At 32.6% G+C, this 15,272-nt stretch overlaps 1 protein-coding gene across 1 annotated transcript; it reads right to left on the bottom strand.

Annotated features, from left to right (window-relative positions):
- Window positions 1–2,587: 2,587 nt before the first annotated feature.
- On the bottom strand, window positions 2,588–11,844 carry LOC145334251 (uncharacterized). Its single transcript, XM_080179627.1, has 10 exons — window positions 11,727–11,844; window positions 9,891–9,952; window positions 9,282–9,372; window positions 8,625–8,696; window positions 7,852–7,948; window positions 7,054–7,173; window positions 6,681–6,765; window positions 6,168–6,256; window positions 3,361–3,948; window positions 2,588–2,703 (listed from the first exon to the last, which is right to left on the bottom strand). The coding sequence occupies exons 1-9, from the start codon at window positions 11,799–11,801 to the stop codon at window positions 3,794–3,796; spliced, it is 846 nt and encodes a 281-aa protein (XP_080035753.1). The 5' UTR covers window positions 11,802–11,844; the 3' UTR covers window positions 2,588–2,703; window positions 3,361–3,793.
- Between the last annotated feature and the right edge of the window lie 3,428 nt (window positions 11,845–15,272).

Genomic DNA, 15,272 nt, shown 5'->3' with positions numbered 1-15,272 from the left:
TTATGGAAATTTTTAAATTGACAAAGCCCATATCATAATGTTGTGATGTCATCAATTTCGGGAAAGGAAAGAGGAAAGGAAAACCCCATTTCTTCCATATCCTTGGAAGAGATTTTCTTCCCCCCTTCCCTTCTCCTATCACGAAATTTATGACGTAACAACAGGATAATATTTGTCCTTAGATTTAAAGGCATTATTATTGAGATAACTTCAATTGTACCTTTGAATTGACAACTCCTTATGTAGAAAATATTAGCTTATGACACAAGGTTAATAAGAAACATTAATTAAAACATTTATGACAAAAAAAAACAAATGTTAAGCTGCATCAAAATTTTAAAAATATTGTGAACATATATTTAATACTTCTTATGTACTTTTATTCATTATTTTAATCACAAATTAAATCATTTATGATTTAAAATAAAAAAAAAAAACATTATTGTATACTAAGTGCTTCTCCCACAGCCTCTAGGGATGGTGAGGGGGGGAAGAGGTGGTCTTATAAATAGCCTTAAATCACCTCAGACATATAAGGATTCCCTGAAAAGTACAACCCATTTGGACCACCAACGTCTGAGATCTTTTACTTGAGACAAAAAGCCTTACTACTTTATATTAAGTTTTATTAAGTTGAAAATAATATTTGAGCATCAAAATATTATTGCATTAAAATTTTTAGATTTTTTGAGGAAAAGTATTATGAAATGTTGATATAACATTTTAAAGTTGTTTCCAGTATGGCTTTAAAACCAATTAGAACCGGTTCTTAGCCATACTGAAAAATCACGTATAGCATCGTATTACAGACAATTTTCTACGAATTTTAAAAGCTTAGCTGTCTATAATAAGATGCGATAAATAACTATTAAAAATTGCTTTGTTCTGGCCACAGTAAAAGTGTCTGACTATGACGTCAGAAAAAATGAACAATTAACCAATGAGAAGCCAGTATTCATAATGGTAAAAAATATAGCGGCCTCTCATTGGTTAGTTGTTAATTTTTTCTGACGTCATAGTCAGACACTTTTACTGTTTTCTTTGTTCTTCTTAAAATGGTGAATTATTAATTTCAACTAAACAATTTTTTATAGACCAATGTTCCTTTCCTAACTTGCATTTTATAATTTCTACGTATTTTAGGAATTTTTGGAGCGCAGCTACTCGACAGGACATTATGTTTGTAGTAAAATGATGGCATATGTGAGTACAGTTGATCCAGTGGCTATGAACATTGATTTATCAACTCCGAACCAGCCCATGGCGGTCAGCTCCCCCTCGCTCTGTACCATAGACATTACTAAAACAACAATAATAATAATTATCAACTCTGAACCAGCCCATGGCGGTCAGCTCCCCCTCGCTCTGTACCATAGACATTTCTAAAAACAATGATAATACTAATTATCAACTCCGAACCAGCCCATGGCGGTCAGCTCTCCCTCGCTCTGTACCATAGACATTACTGAAAACAATCACAATACTAATTATCAACTCCGAACCAGCCCATGGCGGTCAGCTCTTCCTCGCTCTGTACCATAGACATTACTGAAAACAATCACAATACTAATTATCAACTCCGAACCAGCCCATGGCGGTCAGCTCCCCCTCGATCTGTACCATAGACATTACTGAAAACAACAAAAATCTTATCTAAGGTATTGAGTTTGAAGGAAGGGGGGGGGGGGACTATATCTATATTTAAAATCTTAAATGTTTCCAAAATTTGTTTTTTGTGAGTAATCACCCCTTTACAACCCCTCCCCCCATACATTTAGGATTAACAATATTTTAGACTGGATAAGAATAGAAAATTGTAATATTGGTAACTCTCAAAGATCGGATCCCAACAAAAACTAAACAGATTGAATTCCATTAAAGCTTGAGGTTAAAAAAGTTTTTATGCTAATAAGTAATTGTTTTCTATATGTACAGTCTTTTTCTTTATCTTCAGTCTTTCTATTGCTGCGCTATTTATGCATAATAAATGTCCTTGTCTCTGTTTATATATATACCTATGTTCAACTCTTTTTCTTCTTCTGGTGTACACGGACCTCTGATTGTTGTCCTAAAAACAATACATAAATTATTGTGCCTTATTGTCTAAGAATCAAATTTCTTAATGTGATAAAATAAGCCTTATTGGCACTAATTTTGGAGATGTTTTCCTGTAGGGAGGGGGGAGATATTTGACTGTAAATTACACTGCACTGGTTGTCAAAGTTTTAATACCAACTTATTTGTTGACTCAAAACTTTAGGTAGTTTCAATTCGTTGGTTCTAAACTATCAGTGTCAAAACGTTTAAACCAATGATTTTAATCTACAAGGGGGAACCCAGTAAAAGTGTCGGACTGATTATGACGTAAAAAAAAATAATCAGCCAATGAGAGGCCACTATAAATTTTACTATTGGTCAATAATGGCCTCTCATTGGCTAATTTTTTTTACGTCATAATCAGTCCGACACTATTACTGGGTTCTACAAGGGGGCGTTATTTTGTTCATCATCATTACGCATGTACATAGATTTATAGTCGATTGTCTTATCCCTTTATATCCCTGTTTATCTGCGAATTGTGGTTTACCTTAAAAGATCAACAGAAGATTGGAGGGCATCCTTGACAGATTCAGCCAAGGTGCTCAGGTTAAAAGCTATCATGGTATATTGGACACACAACAGTAGCACAAATAATCCTCGAACCTAGCAACAATTTATCTTATCAACAGGAAAGATTTTTTCAGTATAGATTGGAAGCCGATTAATAACCGCTGGATTAGAACCAGTTCTCAAGGACAATTTTCCCGAACATTAAAAAAATAATTATAAAATTAATACCAGTTTTGTTAACCCTAAGGGGCGGAAGGTAGAAACCTGTCGCGGTCTAGAATACTAAGCGATAAATAAATATTGCCGGCTGAATATTTTTTTCAAAGATTTTCTATGCAAATGATAATCTTGTACATATTTTACTTGGTCGGGTAATTATATAAAATTTGAGTAATTTTATAAATTGTTATTTTTTTTATAAGACAAGGATGACAACATCCATAAGTAGCAAAGCACAAAGATCATTGACAAGCTGGCAAGGAAAACTATAGAGCAAATAGTACAGTGGTCATAGAAAAATATAGGACGAATAGAGGGAGAAAGAAGGTCAGAAAAAGAGAAGATATAAGAATGATTGAAGATCACAAAACCCTTAAAAATATGTTTCCTGAGTTGTATACTAGATGCTATTAAGATAGGGGTATCTTCAATAAAAAATTCCCCTTTTATTTAAAATAGCAACCGACCGACGGATTAACGCACTAACGTACGACCAGACAAAGTAAATTATAGATTAGCTTATTTTCTGACCTGATCATCTTTTCTAAACCAGAAAATAGCGTTGTAAGACATAATTGTTATCATCCAAACTGTTGTAAACAATATTCATCAAGATATCATTTTTCTTTACATTGTAAGTAACTAGAAACTATGCCCCTAGTTTCTAGTGGCTCTGTATATGTAGGGACAGAGTGATCTAGAAAAATAGCTTCAAACCATCAAAGTCACAATCTTTGAAAACATTAGCCTACCACTTTTCTATAATTAAGGTCGATCCGTACATATTTATGTCCGTATGTCCCTAATTTCAAATTTAGCATGATGATTCCTGTAACAGCTAGGTGCAAATTGGAATGTAACTCTGTTAACAATACCATAACTACTGTCGGTGTATTTAATTAGGCACTATGTTATTTGTGAAACATCTATTATATCAAGAATTTCAATGTAATTACATATTTTATTAGTTTTGTACTGACTTCATTAAATAAGCTGTTTCCCTATATTTCTCAATGTTTGTTTGTTTGCTTTTATGGTTGTAGTAATGCTTGTTTAAATGAATATTAAATGAAATATTTCCTGACATGCTGAGATGATACAACATAGAAGGTCCCAAACCTAAAATAACAAGATCAATTATTTTGAAAGTAACCTCCACTCCAGGGGCGTCCAAGCTTTTTTTTTTGGGGGGGGGTAATTCGTGTTTGTGGGGGTAAAATGGCGCGCGAAGCGCGCCGAAATTTTTTTTTACCCCCCCCAAAATTTTTACCCCGGGGGTAAAATTTGATATGGGGGGGGTAATTACCCCCCCTAAAGTCTGTTGGGTGGGGGGTAAATACTCCCCCCAAATCTGTTGGGGGGGATAATTACCCCCCAAAAACTAATTTACCCCGGGGGTAAAATTTTTTGGGGGGGTAATTTAATTATGTAAAAAAAGCACCTACCTAATCTATTAAGTTAATAAGTACTATCCTATAACATAAAGTAGTAAGTAAGGTTTATTTGACTATAGCTTCAGATTTCATTACTTTTAATACTGAGTTCTCCTTTTTAGGAAAGCTTCACATAGATCCCATGATGGTTCCACACTATTATAGGTCAATCCTTTGAGTGGTTTTAGGCTATTTTTCTCCTCCCTTTTTACCCTTTAGAAAACACGAGTTCTTAGATGCTAAGGGCGCCACCACTATTCAAATATATAGTAGTATCTCATTCTTTAGAACATAAAAATACAATAATTAACTCACTAACCAATGAACCAATATGATTATACTTTAAAGTGAAGCGTCTTATAGGTCCTGGTAAGTTTTATAACTAGTTTTGAGACACCCTGACATCCTCCCAAAAGAAATCGCCTATAGAAATTCTTTTTCATTATTTAATGAAATATTTAATTTAGTTAGGTATCTATTTTATGGAATCTTCAGTGCTTTACAAATACATCATAGATCCCCCCCCCAAAAAAAAATTTTCAGTAAAATATTTTTTTAAGAACATTCAATTTGGGTGGGGGGGGGGTAAATACCCCCCCAAAAATTTTTTTTTAAAGAACATTTATTTTGGGGGGGGGGGGGTAATTAGGCCTGAAATAGGTAAACCGGCAGAAATATCGCCCCTACAGAAAAATACCCACTTCATTTTTTTCTTTTCTTGAAAACTAAAATGAAAGTGAAGGGAATTCCCACCCACCCCCCTCCCCCCCCCCCTCCATTGATTAGATAATCTCATAGGGTAGCTGGACAAAGTGTCTAAAAATCAGTCTTGTGACTTTTTAAAAAATGAGGGATTATCAATCTCTTTTTTAGTGGTTTTCTTTCCCACTTATCCTCTCATATCCCTCATTTTTATGACCTCACATGGCTGATTTTTGAGACACTTTGTCCAGCTACCTCAGATTACTTTCAGGGCATATCCACTATAAAGAAGGTGTATCAACTTTTTTTTTTATAGCTAGCTGGTTCTTTTAGTAAGTAGTAGATGTAAAATTTTTCATAGAATTCAGATATGCAATCGTTTTTTTTGTAGACCTCTTATTTTTAAAGTAATTTAAGTTTTTTAAAAAAATAATTACGTCGGTTTTAAGGTACTAAAACGCAACAAAATAAAAGAAGAAAATGGAGTAAGAACAAAAATAGTAAGATCTTTAATTTGACACCTTACTTTTAAAATTCTGTTGAGTAATTATTGAAAAAATCTATTTTTTTAACCTCGGTTTAATAAAAACTTTAGACCTAAATATTTTCTCAAACAGACATAAAAAACATTGGTTCATATATACCTTTAGAATCAGAAAAATATTACAAATCCATTGTAAGCAAAATTGAAAAAAAGTAAAAAAATAAACAAATGGCCAATTATATTTTTTATTCAGGCAACACTATCGTCTTCCCTTTTTTGCCTGTACAATATAATATGATATTTTCATATAATTCCTTTTATTGTAGTTTATATACTATATTGTAAACTTTTTTTTTCAATTTTGCTTACAATGGATTCGTAATATTTTTCTGATTCTAAAGGTATATATGGACCCATATTTTTTTACCTGTAAAATAATAAAATTAAGTTCTTAAGATTTTACTATTTTTGTTCATAATGGCCATTTTCTTTCTTTTTTTTGTTGCATTTTAGTACCTTAAAATCGACTTAATTTTTTTTTAAAACTTAAATTACTTTAAAAATAAGAGGTCTACAAAAAAAACGATTGCATATCTGAATTCTATGAAAATTTTTACATCTACTACTTACTAAAAGAACCGGCTAGCTATAAAAAAAAAAAGTTGATACACCTTCTTTCAAGAAAAGTAATACCTAATATTCAAAAATTAACATCTCACCATCATTTAGTTTTTGATATGTTATGAGAAGTTCTTCACAGGAATTAGTTACATTTCTTTTGCTGGTATACAGATTTGTTGTCACAATCCTACAAGTATGATTAAGTAATAAGTATAATTGTAGCAAAACTTGAAATTTTAAGCAAAATAGTGGTCTACCAATAGGAGTTGTTTTATTTGTTGGCTCAATAACTTTGTAGACTTTAATTTAATTTTCATTGGTTGGTTCTTTCAGTTGAGTGTCCAAACGTTGCAACCACTAATTGTAATCTACAGAATATATTTTGTGTATCATCATTAGGGATATATTTCAATTTATATGTCATTGTATTATCCCTTTAGATCCCTGGGCCTAACATTCAGCGTGTTAGAGAAAAAAGGAAAAAAACAGAAAGAATATTAGAAAAGGAAAATTCAGAGATTCAATTACAATCACTAAAAAAACACACAATCAACTAATAATCAAGTTTCATTAAGATTAGACAATTCTTTCAAAGGTAAAAACATACATACCTTGCTTTTCTTCTGAAAGCCTCCATGTACACATTTATGATGAATGTCCAAACTAGGGTTAGTAACAGAAAAGGTATCGCGTAACCTAGACAATAATGGCGGTTTATCTCAAAGTTGGTATTTGAATTTAGCATAGCTAGGTTCGCCCCCTGTAGCTGTAGGATTGAGTTCCTAGGTGTGGAATCCAACCCAGGATAATTACAGAGTAAACAGTTATAATATTATTACTTGCTTGTATCTTATATGTTAATAAAGTTGATCAACAAAGTTGCAAAACACAGTGAATATTTTATTGGTAAGAATAGCGAATCTTCTCTATATTTAACTACTGTCTGCTATACGTCCATAATACATTACTTTATTATAGGATTACCGAAAGTAGAGATATAGTAGATAGGCATTAATTCTGTAGATAATGCTTCGGTTTCCTCACTCGCCAAGAAGAAAGAGGCAAACCAAAACCCAAGAACAGATAACAATATTTCCAAGTAATCTAAATTTAAAAATTAAAGGTGACGTTCTTTAAAGAATCTATCGAGTACTAAATTTAATAGAAGGGGGGGAGGGAGGGGTTAGTTTTTCGTTTGTTTCTTACTTTAGTTCAGGTTAGGTTTTGATTTATTGAGACTGAGTAGCCCAGCAGGGTCCATACCCCTCGTAGGGATTACGCATATTTCCACTTCTTATTTTGTATTTGTAAAATTTACAATGATAATTAAGTCCATAATAATCAATCCTAGATGAAAAAAGAACATTAAACAATTAGACAATTACCCTCCCATAAAGTATTTATAAACATTTTCTGAACCCATGAGAAGCTTTAATGGAATGGAGAAAAATATCTGTCCAGATGATTAGGGAGATCCTTCGGTACAAAAACACACAGAGAGACATTCTGTTACTTGTATACAGTTTTAATAAAGAAACAGGATTTCTTGGCATCTTGTTAACCGATGAACAGATACGGTTCTCCTTTACATTGTAACTTCTTATAGGTCCTGAGTAGGTTTATAACTACCATTCCAAGATTAATCGCCCCTAAAAAGTGACTCCCCCCCCCCCAATTTGAAAAAAACTTTTTCTTTTAAAAACTTAAATTGACAGTGGGAAAGTTCGACTTCCCAACTCCTCGTGCGCCCCTTGAGGCCCTTAATATTTTATATAAGGATACCTTTTGGCATTCTGGCTGCCTCTTTGAGTTCCACTCCACATGTGATGACTAGGTAGGCCATACAGGCAGGTCCAAATAGGAAGATAGCATTCATAAACTGAAAATTAGACAAAATATTTTAGCATCACCTTTAAAAAGGAAACCTTTTAAAGTATTATGACCTTGTTGCAGGATCCTAAGGGATACGACATTTTTTAAACCCCAATTATACAAAATTACCCCTTCTGTAGTTTTAAATTATTGGTTGCAAATTTTGGAACAAACCAAACACGACCAAGTTTTTGAGCCAACGAATGATATAAATATAATGTGGAAATACAACATTGGGTACCAGTATAATTTACAGTCCAATGTATCCCCCCTGTCTGATTTAAAAGGCAAGACCGTTTTGTGATTCTAAAGCTCCCTGTGCATTATTAGATATTAGCCAGCCAAACTTTTTGCTAGAATGATAGCATGCTAGGTTCTTTGAGTGAAAAGGAAAAGTCGTTATAAAATCAGCATGTGGCGTCATAAAAATGAGGGTTTATTCATCTCAGAATTTTTTTTTGAGCGACTTCTCCTTTTCACGTTCTTCGATATCTCTAAGAGTAGCTTTTTGCGAACTTTTGCAAGCTCGTTTGATGGTAGCTACCTTTATATAGTAGATGCGTGTAAAGAATTTTTTATTGCCTGTCCAGCATAATTACAGAAGAGTCCTTAATTATAGTCTCCTAATAGACAGACAAACACTATAAACTCACACATCCTACTACTAGAAAACTATTTGTCACCTGTCCTGCATAGTTACAGAAGAGTAGAGCTACTCCTTGTTCACTTGACCAGTGTCCAGGATCTCGCAGGTACTAAACAGAAGATGATCATTTCCAATAGAAGTTAATATAATAGTCCAATCAAATTCAACAATTAGTGAAAGCTTAGTATTTCTGTAAATTCTGTAAAGAAAACCCCTAAAAAGAGATGGAGAATCACTAATTTTTATTACGTCACGGGAATAAAAAAGTTGTGCAAAAGCGGTACAGATTGGGCTTCGTCATCAGACTCTAGGGGGTTTGGTGCCGCTTCGGGTTCTAGACCTCTCCACGATTTTGTATAAAAGTTATGGATCATGGAAAGAAAACGAAGTTTCGTCGTATTTTCATATTAGCTTTTGATAGGTTATTTCAGGTTAGGTTGGGTAAATGTTAATGATTGCCCAGCAGAAAATTTGCCCCGCAGGGTTAGAGCTCCCGCCTGATCTAAAAACAGGAGAAAAGCTACTAGGAAAATTCGATGAAACCGCTACTTCGCTTTTTTTCCAAGATCAAAAGTTATTATCACAGTAAATGAAATAGCTTGTTTATAAAAACTTGGGTACCAGTATAATTTAAAGTTCATTGTCCCCACCCTTCCTTAGCTTTCATGGATGTTGGCAACCTTGTTTGTATTACCTCAAGATAGCTATAAGCAAAATAGCAGGATATAGGAACAATTGTCCACAGAAATATTCCAACATATAATCTTGGACTTTTCCAACTGAATCTAAAATAATAATATTTCCAGTACGGCTTTGAAACCGATTAATATCCGGTTGATAAGGACCAGTTCTCAGCTATACTGAAATTCATGTTTAGCATACAAAAAATTATATTTTAAATTATGTAAACAAAAATTCATCTGTCTATTCCGCTAAAGTCAATTGCAATTTCAATTTTCAATTGGCTGAAACCTAAAGAAAACCATTTGCAAAGACAAAATAAAACAATTTGGAGAATTTAGACTTTAAGAGTAGCTTTGTTACTATAAAAATCATTGATCGTAAAGGGTAAGATAATAGAGTAGAAGTTGATTTACATCCCCAATTATGGTAAACAAACTAACTCTTTCTATCTTTTGGTAATTTTAGAAAATCTTTAATTGTTATTTTTATATTTTAGCGTGTAAACTTCCTAACCAACAATTTCTTACTGAAGAAGTAATTTTGATTATCATAATTGGACATGTACATCAAATTATCGCCCACTGTCTTATCCCTTAAGATCCCTGATAAAGATACTTACTTTATTCTTTGGTTCTTAACTCTGACTGGAATCATAAATATTCTTATAAAGAAATTTATAACCTAAAACAAAAAACTAGGATGAAAACATTAATAAGTAGCAAAGTACAAACATTGACAATGGACAAACAGACAAACAAAGTAAGTTATAGAGCAGATATTCAGTTGTCATCATACTTAAAAGAAAGAGAGATAATTTAAAGAAAATCTCGAGACCTATAAAAAAATAAGGTTCATGTATTTTGAAGAATGACCGACAGACAGAAAGATAAAAAATGTATAAAACGATTTTGTTAGAATTTTATTACTTTAGAAAAACCGAAAATTAATATTGTATAAATATTAAAATTTCTAATTATAGTTGATACACAAAAGGCTTAACCAAATGATTAAAGTTTACTGAGTACTGAAGGTTTTGCTTGTCCCAAAATGTTTGAGTAAAATAAAGACACTTTAAATGGCTGAACAAATAGCAGGTTAAGCATCTTTAACGTCTCTGGTTATGCCGCGGTGTTAAGCCGACATTCGAACCTATCAACTTTCCAACAAAGAGCCGATGCGGTCGCGGGTCAGTTATAGGATATTTAGATTAAATATTTCAATCATCATAATTAATGTGAAACACCTAAATAATTCTTTCGGACGAAGTGATTGATGAAATAAGCTTAAAATGTCCCAGTTTGGCTTGTTTTACTGTATTTGATTAATTATTGATATGTTTGTCTACTATAAATTTCATGTATGCCCTGATTATAAGACTGTAAATCACGAAAATGTTTTTTTAGTTAGGTATAATCCTGTATTTTATTATTAAGTCACTCACTACACTCACTCCACACAGCCCACACTAATCATATGTTTTTTATTTAGTGTCCTAACCAAACTTAACCCAGAATAAGGATCAAAACATTTTTTTGGTAAATGTTTGTTGCATCTTTAAAAACATTTTCATAGTCCATTCTTGGTAAAAACAAGCAGAGTTCTAACCATTGAGAGAGGGGATAATGGGCTGTCCCTAAAGTTTTGTCATAACATTTTCTTATTCGTTGGCTTAACAACTTTAGGATTTTTACTGAATTTTGAATGGTTGGTTTATTAAGTTGAGTGTTCAAATGTTTTAACCACTAATATTTTAATCTACGAAACGGAAAATTTAGTGTGTCATCATTGGGGATGCACATCAATTTATCGACAATTGTCTTATCCCTTTAGATCCCTGGTTCCAACCCTTTCTTACTGAATCTAAAATGATGTTTTTGAAAGTTTGCTTGGTTGCTATTTGCATTAAGCTGGTATCAAAATGTAAAATGGTATGAAATATCAAAATAAAGGAAATTTCTCTCTTTTTATTATAATTACAGGCCAGGAAAATCAAAAATGGGTGGAAAATATTAGGAAAGTACACATGTCTAAAATTAATGAAAAGACAATTAAAGGTTAAGCTTATTTGCTCAACAAAATTGGTTTCAACAAGGATGAAAACGTTTATATGTAACCACTTCAAGAATAAAATTATATCTTATTTACTAAAGCAACAGGATGTCTATCTATCTATGTGTATTTATGTATAATTATCCACTAAGATTTTGTAAGCGACTGAGAAAATTGTTATATAACGTTCAGGGAAGTTTTTATTGGTCCAGTTAAAGTTTGCAGGCTTATTGGTTGACGCCACTGGCATGGTGGGAAAAGGTATAGACACTTCCAAAAAAAAATATGGAGTGTGACTGAGACTCCTCTCACCTCTTCAAGTGACGTAGGATGGTACAAAGTATCTTACACAAAAAGATATGTAGATAGATGTAATTATATAGTAGCTTTGCTTTACGTATATTACCTTTAAGGTTTTAGAAGAAGGCCCCTCGTTGATAACATTTGTCATTGTGTCGAATTCTGTTTTGTTTTCACCCATTTTAGCATTTCCTTATGTTATCTTTATTTAGAAATATTTTTTTCTGTATTAAATAGAATAAGGTTAACATTGTCAACTTAGACATTTGTTAGTAATTTCAGGACCTAGCAGCTGTATATTTAGTATTTTGAACTTTTTTATAAAAGCCAAAAATATATTGTTGGAAAATCTTAATCGGCTAGAATATTGAAATTCTGCATTAAAATAGCAGCTAAAGGAACTTACAGCAAAAATATCAACCACATCTACCTAACTTTATCATTTTTAGTATTTTTTTGTTGTAAAATATCATGAAATAATTTCATTAAACATTAAGATATTTAGAAGAAGCCCATTATCTAATGTATAAAACTTTATTTAATGAGATTTTTTAACAGCACAGCTATTCTAGTATTCTGAACATTTGTACTCTTGAAATAGAAATCCAGTTATGATAAGTAGAAGATAAGTAGAAGTTAATATGTAAATGAATAGCAAATTGTAATCCTTATACTAAAGTAACAGGATGTCTATTTTTCTGTGTGTTTGTGTGTTTGTGTGTTTGTGTGTTTGTGTGTCTGTGTGTCTGTACCGAAGGATCTCGCTAACCGCTGAACCGATCGGGTTCTCCTTAACAGGGTAGCTTCTCATAGGTCCCGTGAAGGTTTATAACTATTTTCTTGGGGGGTGGGACACAACCAACCCCCCAAAAAAATGAAAAATCCCCCCCGAAAAAAAAATTTTTAAAATTTTTTTTACTAAAATTAAAAATAAGGGGTAGGCCCCCCCCCCAAAAAAAAAAAAAAAATTCGCCCCCCCCCAAAAAAAAATTTTTTTTTTTAATTTTTCTGTTAAAATCTAAAATAAGAAATTGGGTTATTAAATTCGACTCTCTCCTCCTCAAGTGCCCCCTAGAGGCCTCTAGGGGCGTAGCCGCTAGTTGTATTATATAAAGTACCATGTTTTTTTTCCTTATCCTAATTATTACTACTGAACAATTAAGTTCTCTAATCCATGGAAGATTCCTGAGCGCTTTTAGAATTGCCTTAATAATTGTTTCCATATATGTTAGGTTGAAACTGCTGACAAAACATGAAACATGTTGATAGGATAAAACAAAATGTAGTCGGTGATTTTTTTATTCAGACTTATCTGCTAGTTGCATAAATAGTTAACGGCATTCGGCGCTTACAACCCAAAAATTAAAAAAATAGCTGAATTACAAAAAGTTGCATGGTTACATCCCCCCAAAGCTACCCAAAATATTAAAATTAGAATACATTATCACAAAATGGAGTAGGAAGACAAATAAACATACTGAAAAATGAATACAGAGTAGCTTCGCTACCAATTAGGAAAGTTTATTTATTGTGTTGATATGACAAGGCTGGGTTTACGACTAAACCAAAACAGGAATCAAATCATGCAATTTTGAGGATAATAAATAATTAGTGCGCATTTTTACAAGTGCAACTATTCTTTGATTAGGTTATTACTTATGTCGTCCTTAATGCTGTACGTATTTTACACTATGTAATGTACCTATTCGAGCACAAATATCATACGCTCTCCCTACAAATTGAAAATCTGCCTTTGGTGGGGGGGGGGGGGGGCATTTCGTTTAGTTTATTTCTAGAGTTTGTGTTAGGTTAGCTATATTGGGTGGTTTGTAGCCCCACAGGGCTAGGGCATCGCAGATGTAGGTCCCGAGGTTTTAAGGTCCCCCGGAGGAGGTTAGCATAGAGGGAACATTTTAAAGATTAAATTAGGAGGGGTTATGTGCTCTATAAGCACTTGGAGGGGTAGCCGCCATCCTTTATCAATAGGTTGCAGTATTTTCTTATTGGATCATATCCAGAGATAGGATAACGGGAATAGTTATTTCTCGCATCGTATTATAAACGGCTTTCCGCGGATATAGAATGTACAATTATAAGATTAAAACTATTTTTTTAGCCCGATGTGCCGAAGGTACCGGCTAAAAAAACTGGTTTTAATCTTATGATTGTTAATTTCTATATTCGTAGAAAGCTGGATATAATACGATGCTAGACATAGTTTTTTCGTATGGATGAGAACCAGTTCCTATCCGCCGGATTCGAATGAATACGAGAAATAAATTTACATTTATCAAATTCAATAGAATAAGCACAATACTATGTCCCATGGTTCAATTATAATCTAACTTTCTAGCAAATACAGTCAAAAGTTTCCAATTTTTAAGCTTTGTCAATTACAGGAATTATTAAACTTTTTGTGATATTTGTTTGTTTTCAATTAAAAAATTTTGTGATAATTTTTACACAAGGATGACAACATCCAAAAGAAGCGAAGCTCAAAAATTATGGATGGATGTCCGGAAAAAAATGAACTTTATTGCAGTGTCATAAAAAAAACATTAAACTAAAAAATCACGAAACCTTGTAAGATTTATAACGTGAAAATCTAGGAATTGATCTAGCACCTCAGCAAATTTGCAAATCGTAATGAAACTTTGTGGGAACATGTAAATTGTGAGATTATTTAATCCCTAAAAATATCAGCCGTTATCTCAAATAAAAGTAAAGAACATCATGAAAACCTAAAAATCTTAAAATCTCGTTTCCCCCTTTCTGTCTCAGACGGACAGACGGACGGACGGACTGACGTTTCGAATTATAGAATAGCTTCGCTACTAAAAATGAACAGTGTAAATAAGGAAAATAATTACACTATCGAAACTGGTTATAATCTTATAAATAATTTTTATTTTAATAATTGCAGAAAGCTGTCTATAATACGATACGATAAAAATCTATAAAATTAAAGTCACTAAGAAAATCTTGTCTTTTTAAGCTCTGCTTCTAAGGAAGGCTTCGCGTGTGTCTTTGTATGGTTTTAGGCTATTTATACCCTCCTAACATTACAAACAAAGAAGCACCTAGAGGAAAGAGGCAAAGCCAGTCGAATTTTCAAAAAAAGGCAGCTTAATTAATAATTGTACTGTTAGCAACTATAGGTCACTATACTCCACACAAAAACAAGGATGACAACATCTATAAAAGCGAAGCTCTGAGACAGTAGGATAAAACAGAGGATAAACGAACATTAAGAACTAAATCTAAACAAAAAAATGTAATTAGATTGTATTTGAAAACTGCTTAAATAGAGGACACTGATTAAGGACATACTTACATTTTTAGGACTTCTTTATAGAAATGCTTTGCATATAATATATATAATATATTGTACTTTGTTGTAATAGGAATCAGCATTAAAAAAATTAGATACTAGGATAATTATATAACATAAAAATGTAGGGTCGAAAAAGGTTAAAAACAACATGTTATAAATAGACGTACGGACATTTTGATAAAGAATTTAGAGTTGCTTCGCTTTCTAAATCATACCTAATTATTGTAGAAATCATCATACAAAGTTTGAAATCGATAGGTCAATTCTAACATGTCTTTATTAACGAAAAGAGCTAACCGTCACGGACGGACCGACCCT

Source organism: Acartia tonsa, chromosome 12 (assembly GCF_053477335.1).
Source record: "Acartia tonsa isolate MP-2025a chromosome 12, ASM5347733v1, whole genome shotgun sequence".
NCBI lineage: Eukaryota > Metazoa > Arthropoda > Copepoda > Calanoida > Acartiidae > Acartia > Acartia tonsa.
This window is presented reverse-complemented; position numbering and strand designations above follow the sequence as displayed.